General features: G+C 37.0%; 1 protein-coding gene across 4 annotated transcripts in view; it reads left to right on the top strand.

Moving 5' to 3' along the window:
- The window catches only part of INPP4B (inositol polyphosphate-4-phosphatase type II B), an 834,063-nt gene that overhangs the window by 445,580 nt on the left and 363,817 nt on the right, over positions 1-24,666 (top strand). For all 4 annotated transcript variants that reach the window (XM_032147659.2, XM_032147632.2, XM_032147654.2 and 1 more), the window contains exons 6-7: positions 8,814-8,932; positions 11,078-11,194. In XM_032147659.2, coding sequence (XP_032003550.1) covers positions 8,814-8,932; positions 11,078-11,194 — 236 coding nt within the window. The remainder of the gene's footprint in view (positions 1-8,813; positions 8,933-11,077; positions 11,195-24,666) is intronic.

The following is a 24,666-nucleotide window of genomic DNA, read 5'->3' as shown; positions in this document are numbered from 1 at the left end:
ATCAGTTTAATTTACAAGTGAATCAGTTGTAAAGAAATTTAGGAGCAGTGGTGCTCAACATCAATGTGGCAAGAATTCTAAAGCAATATTTCTACAATAAAATCTCTTAAATTCCCTCTTGCAAATTATTACCTATATTCCTCAATAACTCTGTCATCTGTTTTCTCCCCATGGTATTAGATTCATCCTTTCCTCAAGTTTTATTTGGATTCTATTATCAGAGGGTTGAGAGTCTTAAAATTCTTGTTGCAAAGCTAAATCACCATTGAATATGCAGACAACCAGACTAAGCAGAATGACATTATTGAAAACAAATTAACTCAGATTGCTGAATACTAAGCTATTGGTTAAATAAAAAGGTAGTATTTATCCTTGAGCCAGACACTGTAACCACAAATATTGACTGGCTGGTTAGTTAAAAATATGAATATGGAACTAATGGAACTGTGAGGCAGCAATAGGCATGTTGTTCTAGATGTGAGCTAACACAAGGAAAGGGTCTAAGGCCAATACTTCCTGGCACATATTAAGCATTTAGCAAATTATGCTTCCTGCCACTCCTCACCTTCTTTTCATGTTTTATATATTATCTTTAATAATAAAAACCCTAAAATATGGAAAATATTAGCATTTTATGATTGCAAGGTAAGAATACTAGTATCTAGCATTATTTCAATATGCCTAAGAGATTCTTGAATTAGGATGGCTTTATTTATTTGTCTGTGTGTTTATTCACTCATTTAGTTTATGTGTATGTATGTACTGATTCCTTAGGTTGATTTCTTTTCTTTTAATCTTAAACATTGAATTGCTTTTATCCGCTGACCTTTTAGAAACCTAAAATTAGTACTATTGTTTTCCTTTATATGCCTATTGTCTTTCTTGGAGAGAAAGACCCTGACTTTGAATTTGGGACATTAATTTTTAGAACTTAGTGCCTTAAAAGACAAAAGAAAACAAACTAAAAAAACCTACACATTTTCTAATTTCTTCAATGCCAACTTTTATACATTTGTTCTTATTTTTCCAACCAATATCTCTTGTGTTGGCAGCAATACATGGTCCTTTAGGAAGTGCATGCTAATTCAAATCTCCCACACAAAAGTTAAGGAGAACATAACACATTTTTGTTTTGTTTCTATAAAGACTTTAAAACCAGTGAACTGAGGGGAGAAGCTGTGGTTTGTTAAGAGCAGTGCTTGATTCCTAGAGTCCCAAGTCTTATAAAATATATGAGTGGTGACTTTGATAACCTCGTCTTTCAGAGTGATGAGAGAAACAAATGTTGGAGATGAAATATGAGATGGCAGAGAAGAGAAGAAAAAAGAATAATGTCAAAGGAAAATTATAAAAAGCAGCCTTGCCCAATTGAAAATAAGCTAAAATGAGAGGAAGGACAAGATGAGAGCAACTCTCAATGAACTAAAGACTCAAAGATTTTACAGAAAATACAGAAGAAAGTTGGGAGGATATATATTGATGGCCATAAGTCAACTCAGCATGATATAGAGCCATATTCTTCTAAGAAATAACCATAAACAGATAGTCAATAGTGAAGAATTTCCAACTACATGTGCAATTCTCATTGTGTGGATATTAGTATAGGCAGGAACACTGTACATTCTGCCATTTTACTATATATGATTGAATTATCATGGATCGTAGTGCACTGAGCCTAGGCAGCATCCTTTTCTGAATGTACTCAGGGGACTTGAACTGGAGAGGTTGACATCCTAGGCTTCAGAAAATTGCTGTCTTAAAATTCTTGAGGGGAAGGAAGAATAAAGAACAAAAAAAGGCAAAGGAGATTAAAAATAGAAAAGCATATTATACTAATAAAGTAATTAGAGGGGCTATTAGGCTTTTTAAGTGCTCTATATGTCTTTTAATGTATGATGTAAACTGATTTAATCTAGATGTAATCACTTGTATAGAATGGTAACTGTGAAACCATATAATGGAGTCCAAAATTTATTGGACTGGAAACATAACCTAAATTGGCTTATCAGTTGATTAGTGGAATCTAATTTTCTGAAGTACAAAGAGGAAGGATATATGTGTGACAGTTTTGAGAAACCAGAACAAGCATTAAGAATTTGTGAATAAAAAACTGCCCCCTAGGCTGCAAAAGTCTTTTGCGCATTCTTAGGGAAATGATGATGAGATAAGAATGGTGCTATTGAGGGAGGCGGGAAGCCAAATGGTTATTTCGCTAAAGCTCTAGGTTGTTTTGTTTTGTTTTGGAGACAGAGTCTCACTCTGTCACCCAGGCTAGAGTGCAGTGGTGCAATCTCAGTTCACTGCAATCTCTGCCTCCCTCGTTCAAATAATCCTCGTGCCTCAGCCTCCCGAGTAGCTGGGATTACAAACGCACATCACCATGCCCAGCTAATTTTTGTATTTTTTGTAGAGATGGGGTTGTGCTATGTTGGCCAGGCTGGTCTCAAACTTCTGACCTCAAGTGATCTGCCTGCCTGGGCCTCCCAAAGTGCTGGGATTACAGGCATTAGCCACTGTGCCTGGCCCCTGTTTGTATTAAGGCCACTTTTCTATTCTGGGATGCCCATGTCCTCTGTACTCAGGCCCATTTTGCTCTTAATAGGCATGGATTTATCTCTCCCATTTCTCCTATGCAGTGTCTGTAGAGGGTATAAGAGGTGAACTTTCATTAGACTCGAAGGTATGCTTCTATCAGACTATATTGGGCTCTAGCTGTAACATTTAGTTTTAATTGCAAGAAAAAGAAGCTTTATTAGCATCCATAGTCTTCCTTTTTGATGAAGGAAATGTACAGAGCAGAGAAGCAACTCTTTCCCTGACCCTTTGGGACATCTCAGTAGTTAAGCAAATGCTCCCCTGTGGGCCATCATCCACTGAGTAATGGAACCCTAACCTCCTAGTTAAACCCCTGCATAAAGGGTGAGTTGACCATTTACATGTAGTACATATGCTGGGAGAGAGAAAGTCAAGTTTGCTTTCTCCATTGTCAGTTTCTCATTTGGAAATGCCTCATTAGAGGTGAAAATTACAAGTGCAAGTGTACACATCTGATTTCACAGAAAGAAGCATATTAATAATGCCTCTGATTTTCACAATTAACACATGATCTAGTAAAGAGCTTTTAAAAATGTATATTTAGCTATCTGAAAATAAGAAGGTGAAAAAAATCACAGGTATATATTTAACAAATGCTTTTATTGAAAAAAGAATAACTTTATATAAAATTAAGACCAATCTGGAATATCTTGAGCATATGATTAGTATAAAAATGTAGGATAGATAAAATCCATTTTTGTGTTAATGTACAGTATAACTATATTTATATTAATGTCAATAATAATTTAAAGGGACTCATATATTAGCATTCTATATACATTACCTTATTGTCTTTATAGCAAATTTATGAAGTGTGTTCTTTTACTTCCATTTTACAGATGCTAGAATAGAGATTCAAAGAGATTGAGTAATTCATCCAAAGTCATACATAGCTCTCTCAAATAAGGTTTTATCTTAAGTTAAAAAAAATTTCTTTATCCTCTATACGCTATGGTATGTGGTTTCTCCTCTAAGTCTAAATTTCCTTTGGCTAATTTTGAGTACAGAATTGTAGAGATGTGGAAATTCTTGTCATATCCCCCTCACTGATTTCCACCCACCTGTGGCCACTGCTTTGTTCTGGAAGAAAGAGGATAAATTTTGTTAGATTCCATTAACAATGAATGGCAAGAAGAGAGATGAAGTAAGAGTGAGGCAAGAGAAAAGACCTCACTTCACAGAAGAAAGTTTTCTTAGGCGGAAAGAGATGGCCACTTGGGGTTGACCACCAATTCACAATGCCTCAGTGGTTCACACCACCACTCTCATGAAAGCCTGGGGCAGGTACCTGCTCGTTGACTTCCCCGTTGTCTAATGTATGCTTTACAACTACTTGAATTCGAGCAGTGTTGCTGAACTCAAAAGCACCTGAATGAACAGTTGTGTTCTACTTCAAATTGATTATTGCTGAGACTGAGCTCTCTGATGTGAGTCAAGAGGTATTTTTAGGCTTCCAGCCAAAATTGGTTGGAATGATAGAAAGGATCATGGACTCAATAGCCTTTACCTGATTTTGAAATAATGGCTACAGGAAAAAAACTGATATTTTATAAAAAGTAGTATTTTGGTGTAGACAGTATCTTTGATTTCACAAAAATCCTGAAGAGCCCTGCCTTTTAGCTCTGGACTCTCCAATGAGAACTACTGGAGCAGAAGATAATCTGTGCCCTCTTCCTAAGAGGCTAGGTAGTAGCTGTAAGCATCAAGACCAGAATTTGGCAATTTCCGTTCCTCAGAAAAACTTCTGGCCAAATCTAGCAACCAGATGTATTTTGTGTGGCTGTTCCAGTGTTCACCTGCATAATGACTGGGGATTTCAAGCTTTGGAGAAATCCTAAAATCAAGGACACAGTGGGCCTTCATTTTTTCAGGCAATGACTTTGTATAGAGGTTCCATCTTATAACATAGCATAAGCTTTCCAGTTTGTTCAGTGCCTAGCCCTCCTTGGACATATTGAGTCTTTATTTATTTATTATTTTTTGAGATAGAGTCTCACTCACTGGAGATATTGAGTCTTTTTATTTATTTATTATTTTTTGAGAAGGAGTCTCGCTCTGTTACCGAGGCTAGAGCGCAATGACGCAATCTCAGCTCACTGCAACCTCCCCCTCCCGGGTGCAAGCGATTCTCCCACCTCAGCCTTCAGACTAGCTGGGATTAAAGGCACCCACCACCATGGCCAGCTAATTTTTGTATTTTCAGTAGAGACAGGGTTTTGCCATGTTGGCCAGGCTCATCTCAAACTCCTGACTTCAAGCGATCTGCCCTCGGCCTCCAAAAGTGCTGGGATTACAGGCATGAGCCACCGCATGTGCCCCCCTCCATTTATTTTTATTATTATGCTTCCACTGAGGATTTCCTTCTCGCATAGTGAAAGCTGCCTGGCTCCTGTACAAATATGAGCTGGGGATGCCTGTAGGCATCTCACTCACAGCCACTCATAGTAGAATGTGAACCCTCATGTTACTAGTTACTAGAGCAAAAGAAATCAGGAACTAAAAAGTCACTTATTGCTCTTTATTTTTTTTCTGATGACAAGTCACAAATTATAGTTTAAAAGTATATTCCTTCTGTATTATTATTTTCCCCTCGTTTCAGTAAAAAATAAACTGGATACAAGCGCACTAGAATCCCCACCTATCAATATCCTGCATATTTAAACTCTTCTGAGTTCTAAGAACACTTTTAAACAATTCAGTACTAAACAAAGCTATTAAGAAGGCAGAAATAAAAGTAAAAATCTACTGATGAATGAAGGATTGCAGACTCATGAATGAAGGATTGTCTGTTACTGACCGTTAGATTGAAGTGGGTAGAATTCTTAAATAAACAAAACTAAACAGAAGCAAAATCCCGAAGCATTGCTTTCTTTTAGTCTTCTGAGCTGAAGAAGGCCACAGATGAAGGCCACTCCTAGAGTAGAATTACATTTGGTTAATAAGCGGTGGTAAATATAGCTGGAAGACAGATATAAATTTTTATTTATTTATGAGACAGAGTCTCATTCTGTCACCCAGGCTGGAGTGCAGTAGTGTGATCTCAGCTCACTGCAACCTCCACCCCTGGGGTTCAAGCAATTCTCGTGCCTCAGCCTCCCAAGCAGCTGGGACTACAGGCGTGTGCCACCACGGCCAGCTAATTTTTGTATTTTTAATAGAGATGGGGTTTCGTCACGTTGGCCAGACTGGTCTGGAATTCCTGACGTCAGGTCATCCTGGCCTCGGCCTCTCAAATTGTTGGGATTCCAGGCATAAGCCACCTCACCCATTCACTTTTTTTTTTTTTTCCCCCCTGAAAACAGATTTTTCAGGATTCTTTATTGACCGCTAAATAATTCTCATACAGATTAGATTTTATAGTGATCATATGAGTAATATCTTCACGAAACAGTCCAATCACTCATTATTTATCAGCCGTCTGGTGGGACTGATTCAGTATGTACAGACCCATGATGTGAATAGGTTTCACCTTATGAAATGCAGTGACTCATGTACTAATTTAGTATTTATGAAGAAATATTGGACCTGGTAACAGCTTTTAAAAAGCTGAGTATGACTGAGTCAATAAAAACAATTTTACACAGTAATAAAACACCAGATATTGGTAAATGTTGATATTAATATATATTGTATGATATTAGTAAACTTTTTTTTTGCATAGAAAATCCATTTATAAAAAGGCCCAATTTCCTCACCTCCACCCTGAGAAGTAGGTAGATAGATGAGGCAATTAAGTGTCAGAGTTTGTGACTTACTCAGTGCCACAGAACTAGAAAGCAGGAAATCTGGGGGTACAGCTTAGGAATTCTGCCTGATCTCGGGTTCTCTCCAGGATATCATGCTGCATAAGACTTAAGGTAAAGTAAATCCTCTGAGCTGTAGGAAGAAAAAAGTGCAGCCCAAGATGTAACTATTATTGTTTTCCTGACAAGATGTAACCGTATGGTTTTTAGATATGGAATATAATAAAAATACAAAGCATCATCATTATTTTTATCAGTATTAGGGAATGTGCAAATTGGGTTGGACGGAACATTTCAGTGTAATAGAAATTTTCCCTTTTTATGGGGAACGAGTGTGAGAGTCTCTCTGATAAAATGGAGAACGGCTGCTCATTTCTGGGAAATAACCACAGCCCACAATCAAGTCTGATGAGAACTCAGAAAAGAAGTGACTTATTTTGAACAAAGGTGTCATGAGCTCACAAGGTAAAAGATGGGGCTACAAGCAGAAAGTGGGCAAGATGCCTGTATTTGAAGCACAGTGGCCTCAGCTTTAAAATTCTGACAGATATATGTCAATATCAGGAAACGGAAAAAGAACTGTTTACTGTGAGCAGAAAACCAACAGTTGAATTTTATGAGCAATAAAATTAAACACATTCATATTGCAAGTAAAGGAAATGATCAAAATAACCACCAAAGAACAGTGAAAATCTAAATCTAGCTTTTTCTTTCCTTCCGGTGATATGTTGACATTATTGAAACCTGGCGTCAGTATTTTTTTAAGACTGTAAGTCTCTTGGGTTGAGTAATAATCATGGTGTGGCGGTGGGTCTTCCAAAGAGAGGTGCCATTGTGCAGGAGAGCAGGTCAGCATGCCAAGAAAAGAAATGAAGCCAGTGGGGTAGGATGTAAGCTACCAGAGAATTCTGGTAATGTAAATGTGAGCACTTCATGTTTCCAAGCCTCTAGTTCTAGTTCTATGTAAAACTGAAATAATTCAAAGCACCATTTTAAGGATTAGAGAGATAATTAGCAAAATGCCTCAAAAATAGTAAAGGTTAAATACATTGTAGCTATTATGTTTTTTTCCAGACATGCTTTCATAAGCTCTCTTCTGTTACTAGAGGCATGTAGTTTAAGGAAAAAAAAAGTATATGACAAAATGCCATACAGAAGCAGCAGGATCTCAAAGTCTGGCAAGAAGTTAAGCAGTTAAATAATTTTCCCAGTGTTGCCTGGCTATTTGAACTGGACTAAAACCAAGCCTGTTTCATTCCAAAGTTCCTGCTTTTTCTATCTCCTTGTACTTCTAAAAGAGATTATCTGTAAACAATTGAAAGGTGATAATTGCATCTATACTTTCCTTTGCTTTCAAGTTTCAGATTTAAGCCATATTACCTTTGTACCAATGGTAAGGACCTTGCAAGCTCTGACCACAACATACCTTAAATACCTCATCTTTCTCTCCCTTCTTGTTATGGTCTGAGAAGTGGGGTAGGGATGGTATAGAACCCTGCATGCCCTCACCGTGAAATCAAGGACCCAGGGCTACTTCCCCCATCCATAGCTCCAGCCTGCAGCAAGCCACCAGCCGAATTTAACTTGAACCACCTCTAGTGAGGGCACTTTACATCTCAGCAACTCAGCTGAGGGGAGTAAAATTATTATTTCAAAGGTGGGAGGCGGGGGTGGCGGGGATAGAGAGGAAAGTCGATTCAGACTTGCTTAAAAGGAATATTTTTCTGGATTTTTCTTCCTCAAATTGGAATGATATGTGAGAGGAGAAAATATTCAAGTAAATATGGTATGGTGGCGAGGGTCTGTAATATGAGCCTGGTGTCTCAAAGGAAAGTTCTTAACTTTTGTGGCCCCTGGGCAAGAATTAACCCATCTCCTCCAGGCTTAGCTTGAATTCCAGACCCAGGGCTTTAAAAATCCTTCCTCTGCTTCCTCTTCCCCTGCTTGTGTGCTGTTGTGGTTGAGAAACTGCTCTCCATGTTTCTGTTGGTGTGTATTACTGTGGCAGGCCAGTTCCAGTGAATACATAGGTAAGGACCAAGTATGAAGTCAAACATTTGATCTAATCCAACCCATGTCAATAAGGAACACCAAAGTTTCCCACATATGGCCCAAATCAACTTTCACATCCTCAAGGAGTGTGACTTAAAGCCCAGGGCTTAATGACTAATTAAAGTCACTGAGGTTTCTGAGCCATGTGTGCATAGTCACGCATTAGAGCTGAGATCTCAGACCAGTCAAGACTTGCATGAACTGCAAATGTGGTCAGTGGAAATGAACTCTCAATTCAGCTCCACAGCACGTGACTTCCTATTTCTGTAAGGTACTTCCAAGGGACTTCCTCTGCAAAACCAGCCTGAGCCCCAGGAGATTTCCTTCAGTGCTGTAGCTAAGTTTACTTTCAGCCCGGCGCAGAAGTTTTCCCTGAGATGTGGTGTTAGTTTCTTTTCTTTCTGTCTCCTCTGCCGTTGCCAGCATGCAAGGATCTCGTGGCTCCTGTCCGTGATCGTAAACTGAATACACTGGTGCAGATCTCCGTAATCCACCCCGTGGAGCAGAGTCTGACAAGATACTCCAGCACCGAAATTGTGGAGGTGAGATGCTGCGTGCCTACATTAATGTCTCTCTGTCTTGCTCGCTCGCTCGCTCTTGTTCTCTCTCTCCCTCCCCCCCCCCCCCCCGCCCCCCCCCCCCCCCCCCATCTCTGGATTTGAATGAACAGCTGAAATAAGTTAGTTCATAGTCTGTAGCAATGCTGCATTACCATCCTCTGTCATTAAGAAGCACATACCTGAGATTATTAAGCAATGCATTGGTAATTTACTAGAAAGAACAAATGACAAAATGTCTTTTTTTTCTTTTCGTAAAAAGAGCTTATTTTTCCCCCAAAGATAGAAAAAAAAGTTCCCACTTTAAATTCTCATATAGAGCATAGAATAAAGAAAAACAACCTACAGACTTTAAATTGAAATAAATATTTATTTTGAGGGGAAAAAAGAAAGTTGTACAGTACCCAGAGAAATTTTAAACATGTTAAGTGTTTTTGCTTTTTTTCCCCCCAGTATTCTTTAGTCTGTGGAAACTTTATATTCTCTGCTGTTTGTCTTTCAACTTACGATGTTTTTCAGGGAAAAGTAGATGATTAATTTGACAAACTATGTTTTTAGGCAAAAGGCATAAATATTACTCATCAGATGGGAGGTCTCCTATTTACATTTATTATTACTAATATAACATTCAAAATGTCAAGAGGAAACTTGTTATTGTGTTGGATCAGATTCAAAAGAGGAAGTGTTTCCCTTTTGATTATTTTGTTCTCATCACACATTTCACAACCTTAATGAATGAGAGATATTTATTTAAACATCTGGGGCTGGAAAAAGTATAATCTAAACTTCTTAAGATTTGCTTGTTTTTCTTAGACTTGTGAGCTGCATATGTTTTGAATGAGGAGTTTCTCTGTAAGAACCTAACTAGCCTGCCCCAGACCTGGCTAGCTCAGGGCTGACCGCCTGCTTTGATGCAGTGGTGGAATAAATGATTCAGACTGAACGGGAGTCATTTCTATAATGGGAATGACCCAGATACTGCATGTAGCCCTGAATATGCCCTTTGGAAACTTTAGGTTCCAGCGTTGGTATAATATATAGTTAATGCTATAGTTGAATTAACAAAAATAATCTTATTCTTATGAAGACATCTTAACCAAAATTGTAAGTTATTCATTTTACATAAAAAAGTTAAAAATTCTGTTATTTTTAAAATATTGCCAAAATTTGCTTATTCACTCATTTATTTTTGATTTTTCTTAGTTTTTATTGTGATAAAATATACATATTATAAAATTTACCATCTTAACTATAAGAAATGTCTTATTTTGGCACATTTTAAAATATCGTATTTGAACATGTTTTGCTATTTTTGGTTGTTTTATTCACTGCCCATTCCAAAGTGTCTGATGCAGTGCCAAGCAAAATGTATTTGTTGAATAAAAGAATGAATGAATGAATTACTTGGGCTTCCAGAAATTTCCATAGACAATTAGTTTATAGAACTCTAGCAAACATCTCCATGATATTTGGCAATATATATGTATAAAATTTAATGCTGGATGTCAGCTCTAAAAATGAATTCTGAGGCATTGAAATATCCTGTGTACTGCATCCTGAGCTAGTAATTTTATAGCCCCAAATCCATCATATTTAGAGTTTCTTTCATTAGTTTTCAAGTGATTCTGAGGAAAAAAAAACATAGCTGAACATCTAAAAACAAATGGACACTATCAGAGCATGACTTTCAATGGAATCATTACAGAAAGGAAATAAATGGAAGCATAAGATTACCACATGGCTCTTTCGGAGAAAATAGCTCCATTTTAATTTGATGAGTCAATATCTTAGATGATTTGCATAAATTACAAGTTACATTTATTAAGTGTATTTTAAATGAACTAGCTAACCCTAAAGAAGGGTTCTGTAGATAATAAAAATAAACTTTTTCAAGATAGCTCTGACAATGATGCAGGTTCATTTACTATCAGCAGTTGTATCACTTCCTTAAGGCCCTAGGCCATGTTGTTGCCCATGAGCAGGATTTGACAATTCAGATATCTTCTAATAGAACTATTTCCTCGAAAAACAGACTCAGGCACACTTTCTGCATTCTCATGTGTCACTTGCATGCTGCCAACTACAGTTGCTGCCTTATTGAATCAAAGTTGTCTGCTTGTGCTGTTACAGGGAACAAGGGACCCACTGTTTTTGACTGGTGTCACATTCCCATCTGAGTATCCCATCTATGAGGAGACCAAAATAAAACTAACAGTCTATGATGTCAAGGATAAGTCTCATGACACCGTAAGTACTGGCACTTCTTTCTTTCCTTGGGAAAAAGTTATGCTTTTCCACACGATTGCATTTTTTATGTAACTGAAATTTTTCAGAGAGGATATTTCCACTGTGTTCATGATTGTCTTATGTTTATTGTTTATTGTTTTTTTCCCAAATATGTTTGGCTTGTTGCCAAATTGGCAATTGGTTAGGAGAAAAGGCTTTTGGAACAGATTTTTCTTTTTCAGGAGAGCTGACTTGATCTTTTGGTTTACATTTTGTTGTTGTCTTCAGCAGAGTGGTAATACTGTGGGTCGAAAGCAAATGGAAATTAGGCAATATTTAAAACTTTCTTGATAGTATAATTATTCTAAAATAGGGGATTGACAAAGTGCTCTACTTTTACAATGTATTGCATACCGTATAGAGAGAAACTGACTACATTTTTCTTGATGTTGTTACTGGCAGCAAAGCAAACAGAAGGTAATTGGAAACAGTAGGAAGAAGCTTTAACTGCTCTCTTTAAAAGAAGGCCAGGCAAAGTCCCAATGGTCTTTTGTCCTAGATTCTTCAGTCTTCCTAAATGGTCTGCATATTCCTCCAATTGAATCATCCCTCCTGGTTAGGCACTATAGAGGACACTCTTAAAATTCTTGGACAGGAGAAAATGCCATTGGGGAGGTAATGAAAAGGAGAAGGTAGTTCTCTCCTTTAAATTTCTTCCATTAGCATGAATTTGTACGTGTCTTCAAGGCAGGGAGCTATGAGACACTTGACCGTCAATATTGTAGCATGAGGCAGTAAACTCTTTAATGGCAGGTGGACCAGTGGGTTCCAGGAGAGTTCTGGTTGAAGATAAGGGATGCTGCTGGACCTAGGGAATCCCACAGTGCCTTGTAGAGGGAGAATGTCACTTTGAACTCTGCCCTCACTTCGGCATTTCTGTTTTGCTCGTGACTTTCTCTTCTTTCCATTCTTTACCACAAAACTTAGTCTAATAGTGGGAACATTTAATGGAAAAAATATTTTATATTGAAGGGATTTCTATGCGTCTTAGCCCCAGAAAAGTTCATTTCTTTAAAACTGCAGAACAAAGACTCAAGTAAATGCACAGCATATGTACATGGAAACAAAACAGTTGTGGCTATCTGATACAATTCTTAAGAAGACAGATTCTGAGCTATATTGTCTGATTCCGTTCCATTTACTGGCTTTGGGAGAGGAAATTCTTGGTTCCCCTGTTTCATCTTTTAAAATATTTACCTAAAGGGATTGTTGTAAGGATTAAATTAATTAATATATGTAAAGTGTTACTGACTGTTACAGAGTAATTAATAAGGGTAAGTTACTGCTATTATTGCTGTTATTGTTTTGGCAGCTGCCTCATGTTTCTTATAAATAGTAAAAATCAATTAAGGGAATATTAACCAAAATAATTTTCTATATTTACTAATTTTGTTTTTTCTCAAGTGGCCCTACATTTGCGGTTTATTACTTCTTTGAACAAAAACGGTAAAAATCTGGGTTAAAACTGGCAATTGAAAAATATTTACCAGGGAGTTTTGTCTTTTCCTTTCCAACCTCTTTGGTTTTTGAGGTAATGTGAAAAAGGAGTAGACTGCAGCTGGGATATTTAGACCGGCTTTGATAAGTTATACCCAGAGCTCTCACCCGCTGTTTTTTGTTGTTGTTTTTGTTTTCAACCTTCTGCCAGAGAAGAGAGAGAAATGGAGGAAAAGGTAAAAGAATCATAAAGTTGGGGAGGAGGGAGATATAGTTCAAGTGGAAGGTGGGAGTGGGTGATGCTGTGCAGAGAAATGATCAGGACAAAAGGAAAAGCAGAGGAGAAACTATAGGATTTTATGTTCTGCAAAGCAGCTGATTAAATTTAATTCTCCAACAGTCCCAAGACATAGGGTGGGGCATGGAAAGGGCTGAGTTATAGGAACACTGTGCTACAGAAGTGAAAATGTTGCCCCTAAATTCTTGGGTTTGTGAAGTATTTAGAAGTATCAGAGTAGAAATATTACATGCCAAATGTGTTTCTATCTCCTTCAATCTCCTTCATTTAAAATGTGCATGAATGTTAATGCTTTGGAGATAGACAACTAATGTGCTCATTAATTATGCTTTTTGTTGACTTTAGTTCTGGAAACTAATTATTTGGGGTCTTTTAAAGACTTTCTTCCTTGATCAGAGGTGTTATGGCATAAAAGTATGGAATGAACTGGAACCCCTACTGCGAAGTAAGACTTGTGAAATTTGAACATACTTAAGAAATACAACCAGATTGCATTTATCAAGCACTGTTAATTAAGGCATAACCTCTTCCTTAACATAGCTAACAATTAACTTTGGTGATGGAAGTGTAAATAGAAACACAGTAGATTAATATGCTAATAGTTCTCATGGACATGTGGTCTTTATCTTTGCCCCTTTCTTTCATTTCTTAAGTTTTTCTTTAAAGTGAATGATGGAGGAAGGCAACAAGTGGCTTAAAGTACGGCTTATAATTATAAGCACTTAACAACCTAAATATTTTAAGATCATAATATTCTTAAGGCATAACAGATGAGATTGTGAATATTTGTATGTTTTGGAAGGTTAATAAATTGTGTGCATGTGTTTTAAGGTAGTTTAAATATTTGGTCCTAGCAAACCATTGATCATACTAGACTGATTCAGGACGATCAGGTCTTCTATATTGGTTGAATACTAATTAGTTGAGTCAGATGACTAAATTGCTTGTGTTTTCCTATTGAGCTTATTACTTGGAGATAACCAGTGAAATAAACACATTACTTTGCCATTTCATATCATTTGCATACATATTTGTACTAGGTGTTTTTAAAGAGAAATGATGGCCTTTTCTCTGTGCTCTTGATGCAGATGTTACCTCACTAACTAGTTGTTCTTGTGCTCCTCTAAAACACTGGATCTAGGATTGATTATCTTAGTAACTTCAGCAGAAATGCAATTAATCATCATAACAAATGAGAAGAGTCTAACTGTTGATTCAGAATAACTATTGTTTCCTTCTACTACATCCTTCATCCTTCCCATTCACTGCCGTAAGTTGGCAGAGGGATAGAGAATGCTTAGCAGGTGGGGGAGGGGTGGGGCATATGGAGTGAAGGGTCTTTATGTATTAGTATTAGAGTGATCTTTTGATTATTTTCCTCACTATAAGGAAATTATTTTCTCAGGATGAGCTGCCATAACATTCCACTGTCTGATGGCAATTTTAAAGCCTGAAATTGAAGCCCATGGCTAGGCTATGAGAATGAGAACCCTAGTTCGTATAGTAAAGTTGATATCTTCTGGATGTAAACTAATTTTAGGCTTTATTTTAAAACTGCTGGAAACTGAAACATAGACAAAAGTATTTTCAGGACATCACTTAAAATGTTTAGCCCTAAAGAGTCAAGCTGTGGGATTTCTGAGTCTTACAGCAGAAACTTAAAAGCAAGAGGAAATTGGCTGGGCACAGTGGCTCTGTAATCCCAGCACTTTGGGAGGCCGAGGTGGGTGGATCACGAGGTCAAGAGATTGAGACCATCCTGGCCAACATGGTGAAACCCCATCTCTACTAAAAATACAAAAATTAGCTGGGCATGGTGGCACATGCCTGTAATCCCAGCTAGTCAGGAGGCTGAGGCAGGAGAATATCTTGAACTTGGGAGGCAGAGGTTGCAGTGAGCCAAGATTGCATCACTGCACTTCAGCCTGGTGACAGAGCGAGACTCTGACTCAAAAAAAAAAGCAAAAGGAAATTTAGAAAGGAAAAGAACATCACCATAAAACTTTGTCTCTTTTTCCCATTCCTCCCATGCAACATGGTGCTTTGGAAGATATTGATGAGTAAGGCTCTTCCAACACCCTCTGAGGACAGCCATCAAATCTGCAAACATATATTAGGTCACAAAATTATTTTTGCCCAAGGTAGAAATTTGAATTTCTACTCTATTTGGCAGAAGTATACATTGACTCCCCTCTTTTTGCTCTGAGAATAATAAATGCTTGCTGTACCATCAACTTGTTAAATTCTTTGCTTATAGGACAGAAACTGGTATCCAGTAGACACTGAACGTTTCTCAGGGAAGGATGTAGCCCTAAGATATTTTTTTACTGCCAGTTACTAGCAACCCTGTATTTGAAACTTTCAGAAAAAGTTATCAAGATTGGATATGCATATTACATAATGTGTGTTGTGTTATATGCCCAGGGCAGTTTAGTTCTAGAGCAGTTCCCTAGACAGTAGTATCCAGTCATTTTTTACGTTTTTCTATGTAAGATAATATTTTGCATTTAATTTATTTTTACTTCACTTGATTTTCTAAATTGGCTTCTTAAGAAGCTTAAGTCTAACTATACCTATTGAGATACAAATTCTGATAGTTGGCTTTCTTCTTCATCCATAAGATATGGTACAGTGGGTAAGGAAAAATAAATTGAGATTGTTTACAAGTATATGCCAAGCACTATGTTTAATATGTTATATAAATATATACATATATATATATATATATATATTTTTTTTTTTTTTTTTTTGAGACGGAGTCTCGCTCTGTTACCCAGGCTGGCGTGCAGTGGCACCATCTCGGCTCACTGCAAGCTCCGCCTCCCGGGTTCACACCATTCTCCTGCCTCAGCCTCCCAAGTAGCTGGGACTACAGGCACCTGCCACCAAGCCTGGATAGTTTTTTTTTTGTATTTTTAGTAGAGACGGGGTTTCACCGTGTTAGCCAGGATGGTCTGGATCTCCTGACCTCGTGATCTGCTCGCCTCGGCCTCCCAAAGTGCTGGGATTAACAGGTGTGAGCCACCGTGCCCAGGCTGTTACATGTTTTTTTTAATCTCCATAAAACTCCTTTGAGGAAAGTATCATGCCCATTTTAAAGATGAAAAAATTGGTATTCTAAGAATCTAAGGAGGCCGAGTCTGAGATCCTTTATTTTTTCTAGGCTATGTTATGGTACATATATCGTCCGTAGGATTTCTCTCACTTTTATTTCCCCACAGTAGTATGGCACTTGTATTTCAATTGATAGTTTTGAAGCACTTTTTTTTTTTTTTTGAGACGGAGTCTTGCTCTGTTACCAGGCTGGAATGCAGTGGCTCAATGTTGGCTTACTGCAACCTCCACCTGCCAGGTTCAAGTGATTCCCCTGCCTCAGCCTCCCGAGTAACTGGGACTACAGGCGCCCGCCATCACGCCCGGCTAATTTTTTGTATTTTAGTAGAGACAGGGTTTCACCATGCTGGCCAGGATGGTCTCATCTCCTGACCTCGTGATCCGTCCGCCTTGGCCTCCCAAAGTGCTGGGATTACAGGCACGAGTCATCACACCCGGCCGCACGTTTCTTTTGAAGCTTACAAGTTGATCAATTACGAAAACAAGGTCAGTATTCAACTAGAGGAGAAAGACCTATATCCAAAATTTTTAGGCACTTAAACATATATAACTAATTGAAACTGTCCAAATAAATTTTATAATGAAGTGGTCAATTATTCATGGAAAAAAAATAGCTGTCATTACCTGTTGTGAAATACCTGAGTTTATGTCTCAAACGTTTGCTTTTGTTCCATAGGCCTTGTTTTTTCCTTTTATAAAATGTGTACTGCGTGGTTCCCTCAACCTGCTCATTCACTCAGCCTCTGCCTTTTGAAATGTTCCTGTCTTCATTGTGACATAGTTTGCAAAGGGAGTTACAGATTCCATGTAGAGGGAGCTGAGGCTTCTAAAATGTTGCTACCGTTTATAATTAAGTTCACTTTCCTTGTTGATAACTGGGATTTATTTACAAAGGACATAATTTTTAAATTGAGATATAATTTATATGTAACAAACTGGACAAATCTTAACTGTTCTTTTCCATGAGTCTGACAATTGCATATGCCCATGTCACTTTCATAAGGCAAGATATAGACCATTTCTGTTTTTCTAGAAAGTTCCCTTCTGACTTTCTCCAGCCAATTACCACCCCATACAACCTGAGGCAAACACTTTCCCATAGATCTGTTTTGTTTGCTGTTGACATTTATATGAATGAAATCATATAGTTTTGCACTGTTACATCTAGTATCTTTTCTTCAACATGTTTTTAATTAATTTCCTGCATGAATCATTAGCCCATTCCTTTTTATTGCAGTCTGTTGTAGTGATATATCACAATTTGTTCATTTACTTTCTTATTGATGGACATTTATGTTGCTTCTGGTTTTTGACAATGATGAATAAAACATCTATGAACATATGTTAACAAATATTGGTATGAAAATGTGCTTTTATTCTTCTGGGTAAATACTGAGGAGTATAATTTCTAGAGTATAGGACAGATTCATGTTTAAATTTCCTAGAAACTGTCAAATTATTTTCCATATTGATTACATGACTTTTTACTCCTACTCCTAGTAATCTGAGTTCCAGTTTCTCCTCCAACACATGATATTGCCAAACTTTTCCATTTAGCTATTTTAGTGGGTATGAATGGTATCTCATTGTGGTTTTAATTGGCATTTTCCTGATGACTAATTATGTTGAGCACGTTTTCCTGTGCTTACTGGCCATTCATCTGACTCTTTTTGAAAAAATGAAGTATCCAAGTCTTTTGCCTATTTATTAAAAAAAGTGTTCTTTTTCTTGTTGAGTTCTCAGAGTTCTTCATACATTGTGGATACAAGTGCTTTTATTGTATATAAGTGTTACAGGGTTTATTAGTCTTTGGCTTAGCCTAATAATTTCCTTAATAATACATTTTGTTGACAAACTTTTTTTAATTTTGATTAAGTCCAGTTTATCAATTTTTTTGCATTCATGGTTAATCTCTCTTTTTAAAAATACTGTAGTAAGAACACTTAACATGAGATTTAACCTCTTAAAAAATCTCAAATATACAGTACAGTATTTTTAACTATAGGGATAATATTGTACAGCAGCTCTCCAGAACTTATTCTTCTTGCATAATTGGGACTTTATACTAATTAATTAGAAACTCCTTATTTTTCCCTCTCCCCAGCTCCTGGCAATCACAGTTTTACTCTCTGATTCTATGAGTTTGACAATTTTAGATACTTCCTCCTATAATTGGAATAATGTGGTATGCATCCTTCTGTGACTAGCTCATTTCACTCAGCATAATGTCTTCGAGTTTCATCCAGGCACATATTATGGGATTTCCTATTTTTTTAAGGCTAAATAATATTCCATTTATATGCCACATTTTCTTTATCCACTCATATACTGATGAACGTTTAGGTTGTCTCCACATCTTGGCCATTATGAATAGTGCTGCAATGAATGTTGCAGTGCCAATATCTCTTAGAAATCCTGCTCTGTTAGTTTGGATAAATACCCAAAAGTGAGAATGTTGTATCCTATGGTAGTTCTATTTTTAATTTTTTGAAGAAAGGTCTGGGAAAAGTCAGTCAACTCTCGGATTTTGTTTTATTTTGGTTTATTAAACTCGGTTTCCTGAGGAGTTTAACAAAAACTATTGTTTTTATAGTTTGCCTGATTTCTCAGTGTTAGAATGGGGGTAACAGTCTCTAGCAACTTTTAATATTTTAAGCAGAAGCAGAAGTATTATATAGTTACATTATTTCTTTTAGCATTGATGCTACTATCCATACATTTGCATTTTCATTTCTGCCTCTTTCATTTCCTTTTCTCTGGAATTTACATATCAAAGTACATTGCATTCTGCTGATGCTCTTCACATTGTTTCTCCCTTTCTGTCATATTCCTGTCCTCTCTGTTTTACTATTATCTGCACTCACGCAGTAGTTGTTCTCTATCATCTCTTCAAAAACTATGTTTGCTTTTTTGTTCTGGGCTCTCACAACACAGGAAAGGATAAGCGCTGACACTTTCCACAAGGAAATAATGATGTTTGCATGGAGAAAGACTTGACTTTTTGATGGTAGAAACGGAAGTAAGTTTAATTATGAGTTTCTTAAAAAATAAACTTTGGTCATGAAACTAAAAGGAACTAGAAGAAATTATAGGGGAAAAGTTCTGTGACACTGATCTGGGCAAAGATATTTTGGCTATGACCCCAAAAACACAGGCAACAAAAGCAAAAATAAACAAATGAGATTGCATCAAAGGCTTCTACACATAAAAGGAAGCAATTAATAGCATGAAGAGACAACCCATGAATGGGAAGCATTTGCAAATCATACACCTGATAAGGGGATAATATCCAAAATATGTATGTAACTCAAACAACTAAATAATGAGAAAGCAACTCATTTAGAAAATTGGCAAAGGACCTGCATAAACATTCCTCAAAAGAAAATATACAAATGGCCAACAGGTATATTTAAAAAATGCTCATCATGACAAATCATCAGGGAAATGCAAATTTGAACCATAATGAGATATCACCTCACACTTGTTAGAATGGCTATCGTCAAAAAGACAAAAATTAATGAGTGTCAGCAAGGATATAAAGAAAAGTGAACCTTTGGCCGGGTGCAGTGTCTCAAGCCTGTAATCCCAGCACTTTGGAAGGCCGAAGTGGGCAGATCACGAGGTCAGGAGATTGAGACCACCCTGGCTAACACGGTGAAACCCCGTCTCTACTAAAAATACAAAAAATCAGCCGGGCGTGGTGACAGGCGCCTGTAGTCCCAGCTACTCGGGAGACTGAGGCAGGAAAATGGCATGAACTCGGGAGGCGGAGCTTGCAGTGAGCTGAGATCGCGCCACAGCACTCCACCCTGGGCGACAGAGTGAGACTCCGTCTCAAAAAACAAAACAAAACAAAACAAAACAAAACAAAAAAAACAAAACAAAAAAAACAGAAAAGTGAAGCTTTGAACACTGTTGGTGGGAATGTAAATTCGTACAATCATTACAGAAAAAAACACTATGGCGGTTTCTCAAAAACCATATGATCTACTGCCATATGATCCAGAAATCCCACTTCTGGGTATTGTTAAAGGAAAAACTTCAGCCAAATTAAATTTAAAGGAGTTTAATTGAGCAATGAAAGATTCAGAATCAGGCAGCCCCAGAATCACAGCAGATTCAGAGATTCCAGTGCAGCCATGTGGTGGAAAAAGGTTTATAGACAAGAAAAGGGAGGTGGCATACAGAAACCAGAGGTGAGGTACAGGAACAACTGGAGTGGTTACAGATTGGGGTTTGCCTTATTTGACCACAGTTTGAACACTAAGCAGTGTATGATTGGTTGAAGTATGGCTGCTGGGATTGGCCAAGATTCAGCTATTGTTGCAGACACATACTCCTGAGTTTTCGATCTTGTGGTTGCCGTTCATCCACAAGGACTCAAATATAGAAGGACAGAGTTCTTCTCAGGCCGTATTTAGTTTGCTTTAACAATTCCTCCTTTTTGGTCATTTTCTCAATTTTGAGAGATTGACCAAAACTTTAGTCATTAATGTCACTATTACCATCGTAAACCCACTCGGAAATAGTAGACCAGTGAGTTTTGCAAAGGTAGGAGCAAGGACTTGAATAGAGGGTACCTCCTTATGCTGAAATATCCTGTTTTCAGGAGAAAAACCAAACCTGGTCTGTTCTAGGATCTACGTGTCTCCTTAAAGTCTTAGTTTGATTATGTTATATTTAGCATAAGTGACTCCATTTTGGTTTGGTCTGTTGGGTCCTAGTGCATGAGCTCAGTCCAAAACAATGGCCTCCCATAATTTTTTTTTTTTTTCAATTCCCCCTTTTTGGTCAGGTTTTCACTTAGGTGAGAGTGTGACCAAAACTCAGGGCCTTGGCACCACTCTCAGTTACCATCATTTGGGGTTTTCAGCCTCAGCATGTCATTCATAAGTTAAATGTCTTCATGGTCTTACATTTCTTTCAGCTCTTGTCATTCCAGTTGAAAAGAGACCATTTGACATTTTAGAGATGGGTGCATATAAACACTTAAAATATTTGAGAGAATACAGCACACCAGGGAGATTATTTTTACAACTATCAAGAGGGTAATAGTAAGAGTTTGGAGTATGCTCCTTACCCAGGGTCCGCATAAACCAAACCACCTAAAACCAAATAAAGAATGATGTAGATAAAGAGTCTGCTCGCTTAACTAAGTGGTCTTTTTGTTAATCCCCTACAACTGAATCGCTATAATACCCAATGTTTTCTCCGTAGGTCATAATTGTTAGCAGCTGCACAGATACTTTCCTGTTTAGCCAACTCTTATTATTTAGCATAACTTTGACAGGAAAATTTAAAGTCTGTTGTGTAACTATAGCCTTTACAGTAGAATCTTCTATAGAGCCTATTGTAAGGGATACATTTCTAATCATTGCCTCTTTTACTCCAACCATGGAAAATAGACCTAATAAATGATGCCCTTCTAGAAGAGTGAAAGCTTCCTGGCAATGTTCTTTTTAACCCATGATGTGGGTTAAGAGGAGTGAACCAATGTTCTGTTTCTGACTGATTATGAGGCAACATATGTACCATTAAAGTTTCTCACCTATATTGGGGCTTCATCTTTATCAAAGTATAAGGTTATCCATGTATAAGGCTGGCTGCAAAATCCTTCACAAATAAAAGTATACACCATAAGTGCACATAACAGACCCCCTTTTCATTTATATTGTTCATAGAGGCATAAACAAGGAAAAAATATTCAAAGATAAGAGTCTTATGATAGTAGAAGTCTTTATCCATGATCTTGGGAAAAACTGTTCACATCAAGGATGCCATCTTTTTCTGGGAAGAAATTTTCCTGGTTAGCTTTATGTAAAGGGGTTCCAGTGGGTATACAGTTCCAAGAGTGTGAGGGGACCATTCTCAGTTGTGAGATTATAAACCCAAGTTTCACAGTCTTGAAGTTTTGCTGTAGTGTGGATGTCAAAGGCAGTCTTTCTCTGATATTCTCAGAAGATTTGATCTTTGGGTTCTAGATTGTGAAGAGGTTGACTATCCTCAGTGAACCATAAAAAGCTTTCTTTTTCTGCTGAAAATACACTGTAGCATAATAATTTACTTCTATAACATCAGCCCTCTTCCATGGGAAAGCTTTTATACAATCAGAAAACACGCATTGAAAATGACAATTGAATAAAATCCCTGTATAAAATGTTTAAACGGCCCAACAGGCAACCAAATGTACCTGACGCTTTGATTGTTTTCTCAGGAATATGGGTTGACAAACCAAACATTGGTTATAAACTATTTTAGGAATTTATAAGTCACTATGCCAGTATATTCAATTTGGACTATTTTATCTTTTCTGTGATGAATAATGGAATGCAGAACTTTTAATAACAATAGCTTTAAGGACTCAAGAAAGATAAGGTGGCCATCCTGGTTCTCCAGGAGTACATGGATTCTTTTTGTTTTTGTTTGTTTTGAGACAGAGTCTCGCTGTGTGGCCCAGGCTGGAGTGCAGTGGCACGATCTCGGCTTGCTGCAACCTCCGCTTCCTGGGTTCAAGTGATTCTCCTGCCTCAGCCTCCCAAGTAGCTGGGATTACACATGCTGGCCACAACACCTGGCTAATTTTTTTCTATTTTTTAGTAGAGATGGGGTTTCACCATGTTGGCCAGGCTGGTCATGAACTCCTGACCTCAGATGATCCACCCGCCTCGGGGCCCAGAGTGCTGGGATTAGAGGCATGAGCCACCATGCCCAGCCGAGTCCGTGTTTAACACTGGACTTTGTCCTCTTGAATACCAGTTGTTTTTCCAATTTAGGTGCCTAGCACTGGTAACTGATAGGTTATTATAGGTAATTTGGCTTAGACCATGGAATTTATTCAAATTGTATACAAAACAATTTTAGTATTGGCTGATTAAGTATGAAAATCTGGCAAAGTATTTTCTTGGTATTCAAATAATTTTTGTTATACTTGGGTTAGCAGTTTTATAAACCAGTCAGTCTTTTCATTAAAGTTTCAGGAATTCTTACCAGTCCAAATGACATGAATTTAAAGTTACTAGAAACCTGTATTGAAGAGTGCTTTTCAGGGCCCTTTCCATTCTTTCATGAACCTCCTAAAAGACACCATATTCTAGGATTTTGCATGTTTGTAAAGTTTTCAGAAACTGCATCAGCATTATGCAGTTAACTGTGGAAATGACTCTAAATTGTCATAGTTAAAGACACAATTGACAAGCCAATTTTGTTATTTCTGTGGTCTACATTAACTTAACATAGTAACTATCATTATGATAGTGTATACTCAGACATATTAGAATTTTAGAAATCCTATTCAATTTTGGAACATATTGATGACATACACTAAAATATAACCCAGAGAACATTAAACATTATGTTTTATTTTGAGAATGCTTCCCATATATCTAAACATGTCAAATAATCCTGATTACCTCTCTTTTGAGTATTTTAGGGGCCCTCTGTAGCATCTCAAAGTTATAAGTCAGAAAAGATAATTTTGAAGCTGAAATTTGATTTTGAGAAGCCTATCAAAGATGTTAAAGGTTTAAAACATTTGATACTATGAAATAGAATTCCAGGTTACCATAAGTCATTCATTTAGCCAAAATGATGACTCATAAATTTTTAAAAAGGCAAAAACCTTTACTCATTGATAGAGGGAAGACTTAGCTTTCCAAATTCTTGTCTTTCCCTTCTTTTTCTGATAGTTTATTCAAAGGGAAACAAATTTTTATTATCTTCTAATATTACATGAAAATCTTGTTCAAGAGAAAAAGCCAAATTTCACCCTTGCATTAGTCTACTATTTAATGTCATCCCCAATTTTTAATAAAACCTTATAGATAAAATGTATCAATCTTAATCAGTTTGACCATATGGTGAGATTATCATAAACATTTTATAATCCTTTATAATTCTTGTGAAAGAACAGATTAGTGCTCTAAGAAAGGTCTGTTTTGCTTTTATTCCAATGTTCAATTTACAGAAAAACTGAATACACCTTTGACTTTAGCCAGTGTCCACACAGGATTTCTTTTTACAAGATTAATTTTTACAAACCTTTCACAAGTTGTTCAAACTTTTAGCGTTATCTTATCTAATTTAAAACAATCCTTTCATCCTCTAGGCAAAAATTTACATCCCCATGCCTTTTTATAATCTTTTACCAAAAACACATTTCACTCTCCTTAGAAATCTTGCATGTAAAACTATGTTTTCAGTAGTCTCAATTACATGTTATCATGGTAACTCTTAGCGATTTTTAATCTTGGTAAAACTCATAAGTTATTTTAATTATGTACTAGGTGCAGGTGAGGTCTGACTCTTTCCAGTATAGTTTGGGATGTGGCTCTCCACATGTCCCCATGCCTTATCTAGACTCTAAGGCTCCAAAGTAAGTAAATTGAACAATTTATAAAAGCCAAAGATGCAGTTTATGATCTTAAAGCATTCAACAAACCTAATATCTGACCTGCTTAATTTAGACCAAATGGCTTTATTTTTGCTAACAATCTTTAAAACTTATTTCCCAAAGATTACTAAAGTCACATGAACTAAAAGGCATTACAGTTTTTATTTTTCTTTCAAAATGTTTGATCTAAGCGCT

This window comes from Hylobates moloch, unplaced genomic scaffold, assembly GCF_009828535.3.
Source record: "Hylobates moloch isolate HMO894 unplaced genomic scaffold, HMol_V3 SCAFFOLD_3, whole genome shotgun sequence".
NCBI classification, from domain to species: domain Eukaryota; kingdom Metazoa; phylum Chordata; class Mammalia; order Primates; family Hylobatidae; genus Hylobates; species Hylobates moloch.
The sequence above is the reverse complement of the archived record's forward strand: the minus strand, read 5'-3'. Positions and strand labels throughout refer to the sequence as shown.